This window comes from Podarcis erhardii, assembly GCF_964252035.2.
Source record: "Podarcis erhardii genome assembly, chromosome: 14".
Taxonomy (NCBI): Eukaryota; Metazoa; Chordata; class Lepidosauria; order Squamata; family Lacertidae; genus Podarcis; species Podarcis erhardii.
This window is the reverse complement of record NC_138503.1, coordinates 35,401,483-35,421,784: the sequence shown is the minus strand read 5'-3', so window position 1 is coordinate 35,421,784 and position 20,302 is coordinate 35,401,483. Positions and strand designations below refer to the sequence as shown.

The window sequence follows — 20,302 nt, the reverse complement described above, 5'->3', positions numbered from 1 at the left end:
CCATCACATCTAGTTCTTGACCTGACTTGAGTTCTGAAAGAGGGTGACTTCATGGAATATCACTATAATTTCCATACCAATTGTTGTTTCTGATGAGTGGGAGAGGGAAAGAGGAATACTTTTATGGAGCCTGAGCTTTATGAGTTCATTCTCAGCTTGGCTTTAATTCTATATTTTCCTCAGTCAATTTATTTTGCTGAGAATCTTCCACCCATTCTCACTGGGTGGATAGCCTATCTACTGCTACAGTGACTGGAACAGAAACTACAAACTCCCTGAAGTGTCAGGAAAACTTTGTGACTTGAGGCAAAGCAATTCAAATGCCACGCTAACCCTGTTTCCAACAGGTAGGAACACTAGGCAATAGATGTCCATATGAACCAGTTTTCAAGGTGAGTCATCATTTCAGCTGCCAACTGCACACTTTATTCCTTTTTGACAATTACACCAGAAGAAATGTTCAGTCTTCTTAGAAGGAGAACAGACAAAAAGAAAGTACATTTGAGAACTGGTTTCATTGCCTTTATCATGAACAGCCTTTCTAGAGTATGCTGCACTTATTCTAACTGTGACATATCTGTGTCTGAGGTTAGGTTCACCCTGAGAATGAAGACTGGACATGCTTTGAGCAATCTGCATCTCTTGACATCAAGTCATTCTTTGGCTTTGAAAACACAGTGGAGAAAATTGCAATGAAACAGTACACAGCCAACATCAAGCGGGTGAGCTGTGATTGGTTGAATAAATAAAATAAATGAATTACTTTAGACAAAACTTGCTGTAAGATACTGCCCAAGCATAACTCCAAGCACTTTATTGTCTTGACCTGCTCTGCCTGCAAGCCAGCAGAACTAGAGAATGTTGTTGGCTGGGCCATCAAAAAGAAAGCAGGTTTAAATCAGCCCACAAGTCAGGAGAGCAGATTGGATTGGACTCAAGCAGTTGGACCTTGCACAGCTCCAAGGTCACAACGTGTTTTGATAAGTTGTGGTGCCCAAATGAGACCTTATGTCCTTCCTAGGCTCTGCCTTTTCTGGGATGGATCTATCAGGTTTAAGACACTAGCTCTTGATGTTCTTCTAAGTGGGAATGCAAATATTTTTAACAGAATTAACAATCTTTCTATTCCTGGTTTACTTTGTTTATTTCTCACATTGTAACATATTAAATATAGAGAATATGAGATAATGTTTATACATCCAAATGTGTTTGTGTGTTTGCTGCATAGATGTCTCCAAATGATAGAACACTTGGACTTGCCAGATTATTTTTGTTAAAGGGAATATAGGCAATACTGCAAGTGTGTGGGGTGTGGGTGTGTTGGCGTTGGCCTGAGAGGGTACGGCTGGGATATGACAGTTCACAGATAAAACTGGATTTGAACCTAGATTCACACCTAGAACTCCATCCACTAACTAGGCAAACATTTCATTTGCATGTAAATATCCTTCATTGACAAATCTGTATAGGCCATATAGACTGAGAATATGACTCTAATAAATCATTTAATTTTCAGGGCAAAGAAGTGATAGAGCATTATCTAAAGGAACTGATTTCCCAGGGGATCACTTTTATCCCCCGATGGACTCCTCCAGCAGTCAGAGGGAAAACAGCTAAGAGGCCTTCATCAGGATGTGAGTGTGGCACTGTACCAGCAGCAGCCCCCCCACACGGAAGTGACAAAGAACAGCGAGGCAGCACCTGCTCCTCTGTGGAGGCATCAACCCCCGATGGTATGTGCTTGTAAGCCAGTCAGCAGTTCCTTGCTATCTCACTAGGATGCTTTCAGCATTTTTCAGCTTGAAACCTGCCACAGCTTACCCTCCTCTCTTTTTTCATGCCTGACCAATAGTTTGCAATCCTGTCTCTAGATATCTTTATAATAAAAAAAATTCCTTCCCGTAGCACTTTAGAGACCAACTAAGTTTGTTATTGGTATGAGCTTTCGTGTGCATACCTGAAGAAGTGTGCATGCACACGAAAGCTCATTCCAGTAACAAACTTAGTTGGTCTCTAAGGTGCTACGGGAAGGAATTATTTTATTTTGTTTTGACTACAGTAGACCAACATGGCTACCTACCTGTAACTAGATATCTTTATGTTCTGGATACTTTGGGAGAGCCTAATTTTGACTATGGCATTCCTGCAGTCTGGCAGCTGCTTATCCTAAGGCATTTCATCAGGTCTACTCTGGACTACTGAGTTCAGGAACAAAAAAATTATATGGAGCCGATCCAGGAAACCCTTCCCCTTCTTCACTCCCTCTTGTTTGTTCCCATTTGCTCCCAGCACAGCTGCAGTTCCAGGATATTTTCCTCCTGTTACAGAGTCCCCTTTGCAAGAGGTTGGCTGTGCATGTCTGTTGGTGCATATCTGCCTCACTACTCCAAATGTTTCTATTTGACTCTTGTTCCAGTACCTTGCACTATTATATCCAGAGAGTGCCCACATAGCAAAGGGTTTGTGTTTTGTCCTGCTGTAGTCCCCTTTCTGAGCACTGATGAAATATCATTTTCCCCCTTGTAAAAATAGTGCCTTTAGCTGCTTTGTAATAAAGGTGATATTCCACTCCAGTTCATCTAGGCATTTTGCACTTATTGTTATTTTGATTTCTTTAAATTTTTATTTTATTGCAACTATATTCCACCATTTTTTGTATAAGACTGAAGCAGTTTTGCAGTGTTGCTGTTGGAAGCAATAATAATTGTCAGAAATATGTCACTGGTCTTATTGACTTGCTTACTTATGGGACTGTTTTCTTCCCCCCTCCTCAGCTGACAAACTAGATGCTGATTACATAGAAAGGTACCTAGGGCAATTGACTCCCATGCAGGAAAGCTGCCTGATCAGACTCCGTCAGTGGTTGCAAGAAACACACAAAGGCAAGGTAAGCACCTGTGGCAAAGGCTCTCTGTTTGGTGAAAGTAAATATTAATCCGACTGAGCAAGCAGGTGGTCTTAATTACTTTATTATAGAACTAGTATCCTTGTGCCTACTGCATATTTTTATATTTAAGGGACCCTGCCTTTCCTCTATTTTACACATCGCTGAAATTGTTCAAGGTTTTTGTTTAGACCATTTCTATATCACTTAATATATATAAATATCTCTAAGCAGTGAACACTAAAAACAATGACAAATGTTACAGAAACACACAATAAAACCATTATGGGCAGTCACCAAGGTTGATGGAGCCCAATCAGGCTGCCCACAGCTGTGTCTCATTCAACTACTCTCCACACACCCAGCACCCCGCTACAGCAGCTTAGGTTGGGTAAGTTTCCCAGGGGGTCTAAATTGTGGCAAATATAAAAGCCCTCTACTCACAGTTCTTTCTAGGGTCTCCACACATCTCTCCTCCAGCAGCTCTTTTGCAAATTGTCCACCTGTGTTGGTGCTGCCTGATTTGGGTGATTAAAATGCAGCAATCGCTAGACAGGACAGAAGAAACAGATAACTTGGGCCTAAACTTAGTTGTACAGTGGAACCTCGGGTTACATACCGTCCTCCTTACGAACGCTTCGGGTTATGAGCTCCGCTAACCCGGAAGTAGGTGTTCTGGGTAGCGAACTTTGCCCCGGGATGCGAGCGGAAGTCGCACGCCAGCGGTGTGGCGGCAGCTGGAGGCCCCATTAGCAAAAGTGCGCCTCAGGTTAAGAACGGTTTTGGGTTAAGAATGGACCTCCGGAATGAATTAAGTTCATAAACGGAGGTACCACTATATTCTAGATTGTTAATGAGGACAGTAGTTTGCTTGTTTGTTTGTTTGTTTGTTTGTGTTTTCAAAATTTGACATATGAGTTGTTCTTATTCTGCAGGAATTCTTTAAAGGGTCATGCCTTTGACAATAGGATGAGTCTTGCCTTCTTCTTTTTTTGCTCAGATACCCAAAGATGAACATATTCTCCGTTTTTTGAGGGCTCGTGACTTCAACATTGACAAGGCTCGAGAGATGCTGTGCCAGTCACTGACCTGGCGCAAGCAGTACCAAGTAGACTACATCCTGCAAACATGGAGACCACCTTCTCTTCTGGAAGAATACTATACTGGTGGTTGGCATTACCATGACAAAGGTGGGAAGCTCACTTTAAGCCAGCGTACTGTGCCCTGGGACGTACTATGTTATGTGGGTTGACCGAGGCCACGTGTCACTCTGTCACCTAAGGACACCTCTGAGTACTTCTGTGCTTAATTTCTGAAAGTGTGCAAGCAAGAAACCAAGAAGTGTTATTGTAACACAGGAATGGTCAGATGTAATCAGTAAAGTTTAGTAGAATCCATCCCCTGTTCTTCTGTGTTGCATCTCTAAACTTCTTACCTATTGCTGTTCTATGTTTACCTCCCTGCATGCATTTTCAGAGTTGATAAATTTCACATTTCACAAGTTGGCAAATGTAGCGAAGCAGCCTGAGGTGTTCTCTGTGTTCCAATAAGAAATTGGATGGGAACATACTTGGGCAATCATGCCTTTAATTTTTTAATATTCCCAGTTAAGTACAGTAGGACACAAACAGTACAAAAACATATTCATTCAGCTGCTTTGTTTATTTTTTGTCTTTAAAGATGGAAGGCCACTTTACATACTTCGCCTTGGTCAGATGGACACCAAAGGTCTTGTGAAAGCACTGGGAGAGGAGTCACTCCTTCGTCATGTAAGGAGATGCTTCCTTTGTATTATCTATGCATGGTTTCTCTAGAAAAGCTTCAGGCTTCAGTAGGTCCAGTACTCAATAAGGCAGTTTCTGCATGTGCTTTAGAGGGAAGTGAGGTGCAGATGGGGCTTATCAATCTGGGAACATAGCCCAGGTTTGGAGAAGGAAAACCCTGCTCTGTTTTCTTTTGGACCACATCAGCGGAATGCCTTGTTGTCTGGGCACCCCATGATTTTCATACACAGTGCCCAGGCTTGTGCCCTGAGAAGGTCCCTTTGGTTTGACATCACCCCCAGGGGCACTCCATTGTCTCTGAAGACAGACTGATGCCAACAATACACAATGGGCAGATTTTATCATTTATAACCTGAAATATTACAACAGGGTCTTAATTGGTCTTGCTATGTTCTAAGTAAAATTTTGTCATAACTTCCAAAGCCTAAAATTTAGAGAAGGTATGAGGATGTTCCTTAGCAACTGAAGTTATTCCTTTGTTCTCCTTTCAGGTACTGTCAATTAACGAGGAAGGACAAAGGAGGTGTGAGGAAAACACCAATCTATTTGGCCGCCCAATCACGTTAGTATCCACCCAGTTATGCAATGACCCCTCTCTTCTTTTGCTTCATGTAAACACTGGCAATAAGAGAACATTTTTTTAAAGCATGTTGATGCCTTGTCCTCAGAGCAGAATTATTTTCACAGCTAGTGCTAAGGATGCATTTTAATCTGGAACCTGTCCCTTCTATAATGCTGTGGTCTAAGCCACTGAGCCTCTTGGGCTTGCCAATCGGAAGGTTGGCGGTTTGAATCCCTGCAACGGGGTGAGCTCCCATTGCTCTGTCCCAGCTCCTGCCAACCTAGCAGTTCAAAAGCATGCCAATGCAAGTAGATAAATAGGTACCGCTGCAGTGGGAAGGTAAGTGACATTTCTGTGCACTCTGGTTTCCGTCACGGTGTCCCGTTGTGCCAGAAGTGGTTCAGTCCTGCTGGCCACATAACCCGGAAAGCTGTCTGTGGACAAATGCTGGCTCCCTCGGCCTGAAAGCGAGTTGAGTGCCGCAACCCCTTAGTTGCCTTTGACTGGACTTAACCGTCCAGGGGTCCTTTCCCATATATCTGTGTGTGTGTGTGTGTGTGTGTGTGTGTGTCTGTGTGTGGAAATGTTCATTGTAGCTTTTTTCACACTTTACAAATTTGTGGGAGTGTCATTAACAGATGCACTGTTCTGTGCAGCACTTGTGAAAACACCGTTAAGCCTCATACAGGAAGATTGTATTCGTTGCTTCTGGTTTTAAATGCCAAATGCATAGCTTGAGAAACAGCTTTGTGGATTTCACCTCTTTCAGATCTTGGACCTGTCTCGTTGACCTTGAAGGGCTGAACATGCGCCACCTCTGGCGCCCTGGAGTAAAAGCGCTCCTTAGGATTATTGAAGTGGTTGAAGAAAACTACCCAGAGACCTTGGGAAGGCTTCTGATTGTGCGAGCACCCAGAGTGTTCCCTGTTCTATGGACTCTGGTGAGTGATGGTGCTGGGGAGATGCTACCTACTCTTGGCTCTGGCCTTAACAAGAAGATATCACTAGTCTGTTGGGTCCCACCAAGGAATGAAAATGGCAAATCTATGAGTTCTGTTTTGACAGACAAGGATATGTCTTTTCTGGGTTCAGGTTCCTGTCCAGGTAGTAGCAACTTATTTAATGCAGAATTTATATTTTGGTGCCCGAATGAAGATAACCGTAAGCTGTAAAACACCTTTACAGTGAGAGTTACTGTATTACAGGTAATAATGCCATATCTTGTTTGGGATAGTCCTTGGGTTCAAAAATGCAAGGTCTGCGCTGATTAACTTTGGCACTGTTGATTTGTTTATGTAACTTCCTAGTCTTCCTCTAAAATACCCAGTGCTTTTTTCTGGGGGTATTCAAGGGTACATAGTACCGACATCTTTTTTTCTAGAAGTAAAGCACTGGTTAAAAATGTGGCATTTGCTGTAACAACTTCATGATGAGTACCAGCACCTTTATTTCCTAGAAGAGAAACATTGAATATACCTCCTGGTGTATGTACAAAAAAACTGCCAGCACATTTGCAAAACTAATCAGGGACCGGCATGGTTTCAAATTGGATGAGGGACTGTGTGTTGAGATTCCTGCATTGCATGGGGTTGGACTAGATGACCCCCAGGATCCTTTCCAACTGTACAGTTCTATGATTCTGTGGAGCACATCTTCCTTCAGTATCTTTACTTTTCCCTCTTATTCAATTATAGGAGAAACTTTGACTGGTAAAGTGTTACATGGTTTAACCCCAACATTAAAGCCTGCCTCTTCACTCATCTCATTTTATGGTTTCTAAGTTCAACAGAGAGTGCTTTTTTAACATCACTAGGTCTAGATTTCAAGCATTTACAGAGAGTTCTTCAAGTCCACCCTACCACAAGAAAATATTCCTCCAGTTATAGACTTGCTAAAGACCAAGAGTGACTTGTTTGGACTGGCTTGCAGGTTGAGTTTTTAAAATGCTTTTTGCTGGGACTTGACTGTTCTTTTTTTAACGAGTCCTGAGAAGAATAGCTTTTACATTCTATTTCAGGTGAGTCCCTTTATCAATGAGAACACTAGGCAGAAGTTTCTCATTTACAGTGGCAACAATTATCAGGGACCTGGAGGGCTCGTGGATTATCTTGACAAAGATGTGATTCCAGACTTCCTTGGAGGAGAATGTGTGGTAAGTTTGGAGAAAGTGTGTAGTACAAAATTCTTAGGTGAGACTTAATCTTGCTTACATTACATCCTTATTAAATGTTTAGTTCTATTAGTGTGCTGTGTGCAATTGAGATACAAGCTCCTGTTGGTGCTGAGCTCTGTATGAACATCAGGGCATAACCTTCACTCTTAGTTTTGGAGAGAAGGCTAGAGAAGCTTTAATAACTGTATACAAATATGGCATGGTAGTCTGCACTTTTGCTATTATTAGTACTTGCTGTACAGTATTACTTGGGTTGTTACACAGTGGAGGAGGACAGTACGTGGGCCTTTGGATAAAGTCAAAATATTTCTGTTGGAAAGATTACTTATTTTAACAAAAATGTTTTCAGTAGCCTGCAGAGACATTACTGTCTCTGTGTCCTTCGTTTGCCAAAAGAAAAATGCTGTCTATATCCTTGATGTAAGATCCGTTCAATTGTCAATGTTGTAATTTGTAATCTCTATCCTGCCTCAGGGGGCACCCTGTTTAGAGCAGAATTAGTGATTTATTTCTAAAATTTCTAGAATTCAAGATGCTTTGGTGAGTTATTTTTTCCCCTTCAGGCAGTTGGCAAAAAAACTGCCTGGTTTGCCTTATGAATCGTTTATCATAGTTCAGATAACACTTGTACTGTTTATGGCAATTGGCAAAACTATTGTAAAAATTCAGACTGGATGGTTTATCATAGTACAGATTCAATTATAAATGAGGGAGTGACCTCTTCAACATAAGTGTTATTAAATGTTGTTGCATTCTTTTGTTAATTGCTTGGAGATTATTTATTGATTTGATTTCTTGCCTGCCTTTCTCCCTAAGGTCACAGGGCAGGTTACAGCAATTTAAAATTCAAACTTAAAATATGCTATTTTAAAATGCTATGCTATTTTAGGTACATATTTTTAATAGACAAGCAGAAAATTCACTGAACAGCACATTTATTCACAGTGCATTCTAGCTCACCTAGCAGCATACAGACACACTGTACCAAATTGAAGATCCAAACTCCCTGTTATTCTTCAGAATCTGCCTTTTTGCTCTTTAACCGTAATCCCCAAAATGAGCCTTGCAAATTAATGTTTGCATACATTCATACAAACTGCATAACTGCATTGTCCCATTTCCTGCTATGTTCTGTCTTGAAGGAGCAGCAGACAGACTGCAGGGTCTGTCTTAAATATGTAGAATATGCTTCCATGATTTTTTGCTGTCTGACTTCTAGGCTGGACTAGGCTTCCTACTATTTACAGTAGACCCTCTTACCTTCTTAGTTTGGCAAAGCCTTTTTATCAGCCAGCCTTCTACTTCATTGACAGCAAGATTGAGGACATGCGAGTCCGAATAATGGTCATTCTCTAAAGTATGTATATGTGGATGAATGAGTGAGATTGAAATAATAAAAGTGCTTTCAGAATTCATCTGGTTGCTATATCTATTCTTGTTTGCATCTAGTTAAAAGGTGCTTTAGTGGGCAGGGTGGGGGATGAGATTGTTTCTGTTCTCTCACTTTACTTGCTAAATAGTAGGAAGGTGAGGCTGTGCTGTATGAAATGGTAGGGAATATTCTGTCAGTTGGCATTGTTTTAAAGTGTTGATCTGCATTTTGAAATTCACTCCCCATCTCTCATCCATCCCACAGTGTAATGTGCCTGAAGGTGGCCTTGTTCCCAAATCACTCTATCAAACAGATGAAGAGCCTGAAATCTCTGATCATATCCGCCTCTGGACAGAAACCATCTATCACTCTGCAAATATATTCAAAGGTGCTCCTCATGAGGTAGGATGAGGAAGTTATTCTGGTCAACAGAAGTGTTGAAAGTAGTAGACCAAAATGTATGTGTGTGTGGTGAATGCTCTGTGCTCTTCTAGATTTGGCAGTTAGGTTTAGGTGGGGTTTTGGAGATGCTGTAAAGGAAAGGAACATTGCCTGGGGTCTAGAAGCATTTCTTCAAATTCCTGATGTATATGCTCCAAATACCTCATTCTTGGAAGAATTAAAACTCTACTCTTCCTACTTATAGTTATTCTGAGTCTCTGTAAGAAGTTCTCAGGCTGGTATTGGTAGGAGTGCTGGTGGATGGCTGTGACTTAAGATCTCCCTAAGCCCTATTACCCAACTAATATACATTCTGAACCGGGGCACCCCATGGAGGAACTGTTGTCCACAAATCCAGAGCTAGTGTGTGAGGCTTGGCATCTTGTGCTTAGGTTCTTCACAGTCAGGAGAAAATTGGAATAATTTTTAAAATATATTTATTGAATTTGCTAGTTCCTCCCAAAAAAGGAGAATCATTTCTGTGTTGCTTAGTGCCAGATGTTGCTGCACCAGTTAATTGATTTTTGGGACAATGCCAGCAGGATGAACAGGATGGATGCTGTTGTTTGTTATCTAATCCAGATAGTTGTGGAAATCTTGGAAGGTGAATCGGTGATCACCTGGGACTTCGACATTCTGAAAGGAGATGTCGTGTTCAGCCTCTTCCATTCCAAGAGAGCACCTGAGATTTGCCGCAAGGAGCCTACAGTGCCAAATGCTTTGACTGTGGGGGATAATATACAGCTAATAGGCAAGAGCTGGGTCCTGGGGGTGGACTATAGCCGTGTGGAGTCCCAGCTGGTGTGTCGTGAAGGCGAGAGCATCCAGGTCAGTTGCTGTTCCATGCCTAAGATCTCGTGCTGGGCCTATGTGATTTGATTGTCATAAATATTTGGGAGCTTCCTTTTTCATTTTAAAAATTACATTAATGTAGGTACCCATCATTAAATATTCCCAGGGTGGCTTGCAAACTCAAAACAGTTTTCGAAATAAGGCCATTTCATTGTTCTGTGAAATTCCAACATGGGTGAGGAGTTTCTTGATATCAACTGCTAGTGAGCATATTTGATCCACCAACTGTCCTGTGAAAAAAGCTTCCTGTGGCACTTAGTTCTGGGATGTTACATATTTTATAATATTTTAAATGTGCAGTGAAGTGCCCCCTCTCACTGCATTTTATTTTTGTTGCTGCTGTTTACCTTTTATAGATGGAAAACTGAACCAGAGAGAGTAGTGACTTGCCAAAGGCCCCCTAACACATTAATGGCTGAACATGAATCCAGGCTTCTCATATTAAAGCCCAGCACACTTTATCCAGTAGAATGCCCTGGTTATTATTGTTGACTAAAGACAGGGGGGAAGCCTATTGCACAGAATTAAGTTCTATGTCTCAGAGGAATGGGTTTCAAAATTTCTTCCTTTTAAGATCTTCCCATATCAGTATCTGCCAAGGAATCCCTGCAAATCTGCAATGGAATCCTGGCATGTTGTAGGGGGTTCTGGAACTTGTTTATGTCACATGCTCAGTTCATGAAGGGCCCTGGCCAAGCTTCACCATTGCCCTGTATGAACTGAAGGTGCATTCCAGTACACACCCAATATTCTTCTTTGACTGCACACTGCAGGGAAAGATTGGTATTTGCCCAGCAAGCTTCTCTACCATTACTAAGCTTGTCATTGAGGAGCTCCTGATAAACTTGCAAGGAACCTCAGATCAGGTGCATTTGGATCACACTTTGCAAATCCCTGTTTCAGCTAAAAAGACCCAGTTAGTTGGAAAGTGTTACCGACTCTACCTGTTGACTTCCCCTGGCCTGCATGCATCAGTTTTACTTCAGTTTTTGGCCTTTGTTTCAAGATGCCAAGATGGCTTTGAAACAAAGCCAAACAAACATAAATCCTTTATGTTTACCTGATTGGTTTTCTCACTATCTATCACTTTTCAGGGTTCTCATGTGACTCGTTGGCCTGGCTTTTATATCCTCCAGTGGAAAATGCACAGCCCAACTCCCTGTGCTGGGACCAGCCTCTCTCGGGTTGATGATGTCTTGGCTACACTCCAGGTCTCCAACCACAAGTGCAAGATCATGTATTACTATGAGGTGCTTGCATCCAAGGAATTCAGGTAGGAGGGATGCAGAAGGAGCCATTACATGACTAGTTATATGTGGGGATGACGGGCATCAGTCAGTGCTTGGTGTGGTTCTTGAAAGCTATCAGCAGGAGTTCTAGTAACTGCCTTGCTGCTTTCTTTGATCTATTTCTTTGTCCTTTAATCCAATATAATGTTTTGCTCAATTAATAAGATAATAAGCTTGCAACACACCTGTAGTTCACAAGTGCCAATAATGTGAATGCATTACCATATTTTTTAATCCTGCTTTGGAGCATCACCATGTGAACTCAGTTCTCCAGGACAACAGAGCTCTGCCATCAGTCTCTTTCCACTGTTGGTATGTGTCTTCCAGGTGATCCAGTTAAGCATATCTGGATAGCTGTAAGCATGGAAAATGGTGATGGTATTAATCTTGCTACCAGTTTCTGCTTTCATAGGATTTATCAGGATTGCTACTTAAAATGTTTTCTTTCAAGGTGGAATTAGATTTTTGGCAGCAAATGAGAGATTACCAGTCCTGTTGGGGTTTTCATGGAAGAAGTGAAGGTGAATTGGTTGTTGATCCTTCCCCAACCCACTAACTTTCATCTTTCTTTCTATTCCAGGGGGTCCATGACAAGTCTGGAATCCTGCAACAGTGGATTTTCACAGCTCAGTGGAGCGACAACATCTTCCAACCAATCGCAGAGCAGCTCTCTGATTTCTAGATAACATCATCTAGGAACTTGCTGAACACTGATCAATGAACTGCTCAGCTGAGATGCTTTCCTCAGGTCTGCTCCATAGAACGAGCCAAAGAGTCCTGTGGCAGAATGCTAGTGCCTAGGGATGGCCTTCTAGGGGAACACAAATAACAGCAGTTTGGACACAAAGATGTTTCTAGGGAGCCGCTTGAAATCCTTGCTTTTTCGGGAATAGACTTGCAGCTTCTAAACCTTGAAGACTGATTTTCCTGGACCGTGTATTAACAAATCTGTGCATTAGACTGCATATCACTTTTGCATGAATTTTACGTGATTCCTATGGTTTAAAGGGCTCTTTCCAGTCAACTTAACTCTACGTAAATGTAGAGCTATCTGGTGTTGCCTTACCTATTAGGACCTGTAGAGCTGTCTCTTATGTGTAGCAAAAATTAGTCTAGTTTCACCGGGGCATCAGCCAGTGCCATTTGTGTTTTAACAAGATGCATAAGGTGCCTCGGTAGCAGGGATTACATGCAAACTGCTAATATGTACATAAATAGATGGGGGTGGGTGGGAGGAAACAAGGTTTCCAGGTTACTTCAAGTAGGAAACATATCTGAGGTTAGATACCTAGATTTAGCTAGCTTAACATGCTTTGGCATCCCTGAGAGACCCCAAAAATGTACATAAGTTTCTCCTGCAGTGCACAGAAACGCCTTCTTTCTTAAAGGAGTAAGCACTGATACTCCCCCCCACCCCCATTTTTTCTCAGGTCTATGAGCAATAAATGAGTAGATCTCTGCCCCATCCCTCTCTCAGGGTAGGAAGTGAATTCCATTACAAAGGGCTAAGCAAAGCAATATTTAATTTCTACAGGCACAAAACAACTCCACAGTGTTGACGAAGCTCTTATTTTTGAAAGCAGGCACAAATTCAAGTTGAGGTGGGCACTTTAAGAATGTGTGTGTGTGTGTGTGTGTGTGTGTGTGTGTGTGAATATATGAAAATTCCTCTTTATTCAAACAAGATTAAGACTTAAATTAATAACTTATTTGTATCATTTTATAGGTACAACTCAAGTATGTATTATGAAATATGCCCCTCCCTTTTGGTGTGTTGATCTTTTGGGGCCAGAAGGAGGAATTCTGATCATATTCAGCTTTGTAAGGCTGTTTCACTGAAACATGGTTTCATAACTGGATATTTTTGGAGCTCAGGAATTACCTGCACAGGTCTCCATTTAATCTTTTGAGTTTGATAAGGTTGTGGCCTACATTGTAACTGGAAAACTGCTCTGGTAATACGACCCTGAATAATTAAGGACCTTGATTTTGTAAAATTTATATGCCCTGGAACGATAACACCTGGGACTGCACAAACTTCACTGTGGGGTGGGCATGGTTTATTGATAATAAGATTGTTGTGAAGTTACACAGAAAGGGAAGAAAAGGAGAGGTGAATGTTGAGATACTTCTGAGTATGCATGAAACACGAGTTCTCCTTGGCAAGGTTTATTTTTACTTCCTGTAATTAGGGGATAAGTAAGAAGACAAATCAGCTGAGATTCCAGCTGCCTTCACTTGCCTGTGTGTGTGTTCAAAGGTGCACTGCAGTGCTAGGGAGAGAAAAGGGAAGCAAGCAGGACCAGTCACTACAGCAAAGTGTGTCAGTGTTGCTGTTTCTCTGTGCAGAGGGACTGCAGGGAATTAGCTGCCCAAGCTTGCCTTAGAAGCCTAATTCCAAGCAATCCTTTTGAGGAAATAGCTGTAATGTTTAAGTAACACTTTTGGTTGCTTTATCTTAGTGCAAGGCTGAATGTTGCATGCAATCTCCTGAGAGGAGATTTAATGAAAAGCAGCTTGGGGCAGGGAACAGGTAGGGGGCAATTTTGAGCTGAAAAACCAGACAGTGGAGAGGAAGAGTTACCGGTAACTGCATGCATAAACATTAGTGTTCTTCTGGTTCCTGTCATAGCCTTCTGAAGCTGCCTTTTTTTAATATTTTGGGTGTAACATCTACTTTAATCCTTAAAGCAAATTCCAACTTTGCTGGAATAATACCCAGTCTAAGATGGTTCCAGTTCTCTTTTTAAAGGAAAATTATGGCTGCTTTCTCTCTCTTCGACTGTATTGGGAATGGCATGTCTCAAAAATGTTGCATAGGTTGTGGAGGAAGAAAGACCAGGATACTTTAGGTTTCCCATGAAAATGAAGAGGGTCTCCAGCTCCGCTTTTAAGTATCCTTACAGTGAAGCAGGTTGTGATTTGCCTCAGCTAAGGTCTCAGCAGACTTCTTAATCTGTCAGATTGTGCTTCATTTTAAAGACCTATTTCGTGTCATAAATGATGACGGCAGCTTTATAAATGCATATATTCTCTAAAGCTTAATTTTTGTTTTCCTTCTCAGATGTTGAGGAGTCTCGAGTCTAGACTCAGGAGGATGTTTCTCCTGCAACCTAGTAGGGTTAGGGCCTGCTTAATCAGCACCTCTGTTCTGCAAGAGTGAATCTAATATGAATGACAGGAAGGATGGTAGAGGGCTATGCAGACATGCTGTTGATTATGAATGAAGCTTGTGTGCAAAGACTTAATAAGGAGATGAAGATTGGAGATGCCCTGTCATGACCAATATAATTGAACTGATCCTTCCCATATTGATGGGGAAAACAATTTTCTCTACCATTTGTCAGTGGAGGAAGAAGAGTCCTCTGTCCCTTCCCATTCTCCTCCAACCCAGTTTTAACTGTGACAACCTGAATTTCCTATTAATTGACAAACAGCCTAGTTCTTGATTGAGTCAACCTCTGAAGAGGGTGGCAGCTTTGGTATGTGAACCAGCCTGCTCTATCTTACTGACTTCCTATGGCAGCCAGACCTTTGCTTCTTCCTATAATTTTCCCGCCTTGCCTATAGTTTTCCATCTCATTGTAGATCCAAGTACATATTGACCTGTAACAGCTGGAAACAACAGAGGTATATATGTGTGTTGTTTGCCCAAATGGGCCATAGGGCATAGTTTGGACTCAAAGGATGTAGTAGCCTTGCAGAAGTCAGTGTCTGGATGGGAGACTGCCTGAAAACTCCATGCATACTGCCTTGAGTTCCATCATGGAAGAAAGATGGGATATAAATGTAAGTAAAAATGTATGATCCCATGTACAATAAGTATTTTTAGACTATAACCTTTAATTATTATTAGCATGGAAAGAACATCCATTATTAGTTGTCTAAGGCACACTCCAAATTGCTGGTGCACAAGTGTGGGAAGCTTTGCCAATCCTCATTATTCCACGTGCCCAGTCTTGTTAGTGCCTTGAGCACCACAATGGCTATGTTCTACTTCTACTGTTGCAGGTAGCATACCCCTGAATACCAGTTGCTGGAAACCACAGGAGAAGGGAAAGTGCTGTTGCGGTCAGATCCTGCTTGCGGACTTCCTGTTAGGGCATCTGGTTGACCACTGGGAGAACAGTATGCTGGACTAGATTTACCACTGGCCCCATCCAGCAAGTTCTTCTGTTCTTATAGTGTCTCACATTGATTATGTCTGATGGAAACTTGGGCCAAATATGGGGGCTTAGAGGTTCCTTAAATGTATTTTGAAACTAGCTTGGTTCTTCTAGAGACTGTAACTGCGCAATGAAAAGTTATTTTGGGCTCTCTGCCCCCCCCTTACTTAAATGCTTAAAGCAGTCTGAGTTGGCTAAATAATCATTCAAAGTTTCATCAACAAGTCTTTTCTAATTATAGAAAGCAGGACTTGCTCTTTAGGAAGGTTGGTTTTCATTCAGCTGCTTTTATAACTATAATTTAGAATCTACCCCAAGCTACTATCAGTTTATTCCCCTTATAGCAACATGAAAAAGGTGAGATGTTCTTGCTGTGTTCAGTGATTCCTGCTCCCACTGTAGTCAGGTGAGCAGCACTTGGATCCTGGGCCAGGGTGCACTCAAGTACAATATTGCTGCTGCTATATATTTAGAATTTAATAATGTTCACAAGTGTGTTAGGCATTTTACAGAACATAGGAGGTGGGGTGCAGGGAGCAACTACACAAAAGCCACACAGGTCAGATATAGATTTCTCTAAAAAAATATCTATCCTTGACATCATCATTTTATTTGTATGCCACCTTTCTATAGTTAAAAGCTCAAAATGGCTTACAACATGACAAGATTTCCATAATTACCAACATAACAAAAGGCATAAGCCGTAAATAAAACACATCAAAAAGTACACAACCAAATGGAAAACAATTTCCACATAAATCATAAAATCTAAAACTAAGAATACAGCATTAATATCAATAACAATTTAAAATGACATAGATAAAAAAATAAAAGCAATTTAAAACAACAACAAAATGGAGCACTCTTTGCCCAGCAGCAGCAGTCCTTTATGGAGCCTGTCAGGCCTCGCCCCAAGCCAGGTGGAGAGAAGCAGGGCAGGGCCCTTCAGGCTCCCAGCAGGTCAGTTCTCAAAGGAGGCTTCATTGCAGAGTATGAAATTTCTGATTCAGAACCTTATCAAGAAAGTTGAAGACCAAGAACAAAGATGCAGCCACCTCCTTTTTCTGTAGCTCTTCATTTTGGGGGGCATTCTGTTTTTCAAGTTCCTCAACTTTCTTTTTAAGTACAGTGGTACCTCTGGATGCGAACGGAATCTGTTCGGGAGCCCCGTTCACATCCTGAGCAGAACACAACCCGCGTCTGCGGGTCACGATTCAGCGCTTCTGCGCATGTGCTTGACGTCATTTTGAGTGTCTGCGCATGCGTGTGCAGCAAAACCCAGAAGTAATGTGTTCCGTTACTTCCGGGTCGCCGCAGAGTGCAACCCGAAAACAGTCAACCTGAGGCAACTTTAACCCGAGGTATGATTGTATCAATATTTTTCCACAACTTGCAGCTCTCTTTTGCTTGGATATTCCTTCTTGGATTTCATCTCCTGATAATTGCTTTTTGAGTTCCTCTAATTGTGTTGTTGAGGATATTACTTTGGCTTTGTTTTGCAGCTTTAATTTGGAAATCTTGGTTTCAGGTGCTTCTTTTTGTTTCTTTAATTCTTGTGCTTTAAGCCATAACTCATTATCCTTTTCCCTGACAAGTTCTTTGAGTCCTGCTGCCAGCTGTTCATTTTGTACCAGCTTTTCTGTCAAAGCGGTCACTGACATGCTTGCTGCTTGAAATGGGCCAAGAGCTCCAGATTTAGTAGCTGAAACATCCCCACTGCCCCATCTCAGCATAGTTTTAAAATAGATGAGGGAAGGAAGAGAGTCGAGCAGGGAGCAATGCACTCACAGCCCCCTCAGCGAGACCTGAATGGCAGGGGTCTAAGGGGTGCAGACCGGACCATATAGGCCGTGTCGCTGGCTGCTCCTCCTCCTCCTTGGCCTGCTCCAGGTGGCCCATAAGGCAGCCAGGAGAGTCATCCTGACAGGCTGCTGGCTGGACAGGGTAGTTTTCGCCCCTGTGTGTGCCGTGACACTTCCCTTGTAATAGGTATTATTTCTGCCAACTCAGAGCATGGTACTGAAGAGGTTTACCAGGTCAGTTGACTTATAAGCAGCGTGTCAGTCTGCCAGAGACTGTTTAGCTAGACTAAGCCATTGCATTTGCAAGTGATCTGAGGCAATCTCCTTGCTGGGTCTGGGTGAATTTGCCTTGCAACCATACTCTTCTGTTATTGGGATTAATAGAAGGTTAAGGAGCTATTCTAACCACATGACAGAAGCACATTTCTGAGCTGGGGGTGGAGCTTAAGATGCTATCATGAACAGGTGTAAGAAATTACAAGATGAAAGATGAAAAAATCTTTTTTAATAATTCCAGTGGCACCTTTAAGATCAACTAAATATAAGCTCTGGTGTATATATATCTGCTTCAGAGTACCTGACGAAGTGTGTATTACACACGAAAGCTCATACCTTGAAAGCTTATATTTGTTATTTATTATGACTATGACAGATCAACACGGCTATCCACATGAACAGGTGTGTTTGTGAACAGAAGGCAAGGTAGGATAAACCTTTAAAAAGCAGCTGTTCTTACTCTCAGTACTAGAATTTGAGTTCATCCCTCAAAGTTGATTTGTGGGAGGTTCAGGGCAGATAAGCAGAAGTCCTTCTCCATACAATTTACTCATAGAATACAGTGCCATATTAATGTGGTGAGGGTCACTGCTTAGATGTCTTTAAAAGGAACTTAGATGCATTCATGGAAAGTACATCAATGACTTCAGCAGCTGTTAGTGCTATATGAAGAAAGGTAGGTAAATTGAAATAACGATAACCTACACATTCAGAGGTGGTGTGCTATTATTGCCTTCAAAGCCTTGCAGGTCTGTGAGGTATTTGGTTGGCCACTGTAGGAAGCAGGAAGAGGTGGACCTTTGGTCTGACCCAGAAGGGCTCTGATGTTTTTCTTATTAACCTTAGAACAGGGCTATGTACTTATCAAAAACCTGAACTCTGCACCAGAGGAAACTTAGGTTATCCATCCTGGGTAAATGTACAGAAACTTAAATTAACTTTTTTTGCCCTTCAATGTTGGCAAAAGGCTGGAAACTAATGGGAGGAGATATGAAAGGGAAAAGGTATGAGGGACTAGGGATCATAGAAAGGGATTGTGTAGAAAACCTTTTTTGACCAGAAGTTCTGATCGGATTCCCCTTCCATACCTTACCTTTTAAAAGATGCACCTGCATTTTTACTATTTGCAGATATGAGGACTAGGACCTTTAGGTTTTTGTAAAATGCCAGCTAAGATTGAGACTCTAGATGCCATGGTGGGCAGCACATGCAAGTTCACATGGAACAAAGCCTTCATTTTAAGATCACCAGCCACTGTTGAATCTGGTTATTAAATGTTTGGCTTCTTCCATTGTTTTGAGGCATGAGTGTTGTACATTGTCAAGGTGATGGGACGGAGGGAAGTGTGTTGGTAAAAAAGGTGTTCTCGTGTTTCAGCTTGGTTCCTTTTTGCATTTTGCAACTCAAAAGCATCGAAATGGCACAAGGATTGCATCATTTGACTCCTGATTTCCTGCAGAATTGGCGGTTTGGGTTTGTACAGGTGTGTGAGAGACCAGACCATCCTGATGCCCTGATTAGTAACTAGTTCTTGAGCCATTTTGAGGAAAGGATGGAGGGTCTCACCCCAGTCCCAAATGGTATTGCCAGCAAAGGAACACTTCATAGACCTCACCCCAGTTCCCATGTACATATGTACCCTTTGCTTCCTCCAAGGGCCTGATGGTAACTCTTGCCGAGGGAGGGGGTTTAGTCTCTGGGCCACCAGGTGCTGATCCCTATTTTAATATGTGAAGATACTCAAGGCTCATCTACACTTCTGCTTGTCCTATGCCTAAAAAGCACAGGTCCAAGCAGTTCCCCCCTGCTCCTTTCCCAGGGAAAACCAGCTCTTTAGTGCTAAATCGGAGCAAACATCAACCTGGAGAAAACCCAGATTGAGCGCTAAAGAGCAGTTTACCCCAGAGGAAAGTATTAGGACAAGAGGAAATGTAGATATGCCCTCAGTACATTGAACTGAAGTGCCATACACCTAGCTGCTGTCTTTGATGCTGTTTAACTAGAGTCCTCCTCTTTCCACTTTATAATAATAATAATTTATTATTTATTGTGCTAGTTATTTAAACCATTATACTGTGACCTTCTCAATGCAAAAATAATTAATATTAATAATGTAGATAGTAAACCATTTTGCACAGCCTATTGCAAAGGCTATATTAAGGGCATTTTACAGAGATTTTGCAAATGGTACCTTATTAGATTTACAGGAGCTGCTAAAATTTCCCCTCCTGCAAAGGATGGCTATCAGTATCGACAGGGGCTGAACTGGTTCCAGTGTGATGACTTATCATTTTTTGCGGCACTTAAAAAGCCTGAGTTGCTGAAATAGACATTCTGAATGCACGGACGGCAAAGCTAATGTAGTGGTCACTGTTATTTTATAGTGAAGATTCATTCCTATCTGCGAAAAAAAAAAGATTTTCAGATCACTGTATGCATGTTGGTGATCAGCAAATGTGATACGAAAGCTATGTTGTGGCAGTGTCTCTGTCAGAAGCTGGGTATTACTAATACATTTCTGTCCTCTGTTTTGCTGTAACTGAAAACGAGAAAAATAAAGTAAACTGGAGACGAGTTGGTTTTGGCTTAAAGCGTTGGGGAAAGTGTGACATCTCCATATGCAGTTTTGTGGTCAAGAGATCAGGACTGCCTCATGGGTTTGTGCATTTGCTCTTCTCTCCCACACACACTCCTGTCCCAC

General features: G+C 41.8%; 1 protein-coding gene across 2 annotated transcripts in view; it reads left to right on the top strand.

Annotated features, from left to right (window-relative positions):
• Positions 1 to 20,175, top strand: part of SEC14L5 (SEC14 like lipid binding 5) — a 45,064-nt gene extending 24,889 nt beyond the window's left edge. For both annotated transcript variants that reach the window (XM_081840462.1, XM_081840461.1), the window contains 12 exons: positions 594 to 722; positions 1,517 to 1,733; positions 2,775 to 2,887; positions 3,885 to 4,074; positions 4,565 to 4,653; positions 5,160 to 5,230; positions 6,000 to 6,171; positions 7,248 to 7,382; positions 9,040 to 9,177; positions 9,799 to 10,044; positions 11,163 to 11,341; positions 11,938 to 20,175. In XM_081840462.1, coding sequence (XP_081696588.1) covers positions 594 to 722; positions 1,517 to 1,733; positions 2,775 to 2,887; positions 3,885 to 4,074; positions 4,565 to 4,653; positions 5,160 to 5,230; positions 6,000 to 6,171; positions 7,248 to 7,382; positions 9,040 to 9,177; positions 9,799 to 10,044; positions 11,163 to 11,341; positions 11,938 to 12,043 — 1,785 coding nt within the window. In that variant the 3' untranslated portion in view covers positions 12,044 to 20,175. The remainder of the gene's footprint in view (positions 1 to 593; positions 723 to 1,516; positions 1,734 to 2,774; positions 2,888 to 3,884; positions 4,075 to 4,564; positions 4,654 to 5,159; positions 5,231 to 5,999; positions 6,172 to 7,247; positions 7,383 to 9,039; positions 9,178 to 9,798; positions 10,045 to 11,162; positions 11,342 to 11,937) is intronic.
• Positions 20,176 to 20,302: the final 127 nt, after the last annotated feature.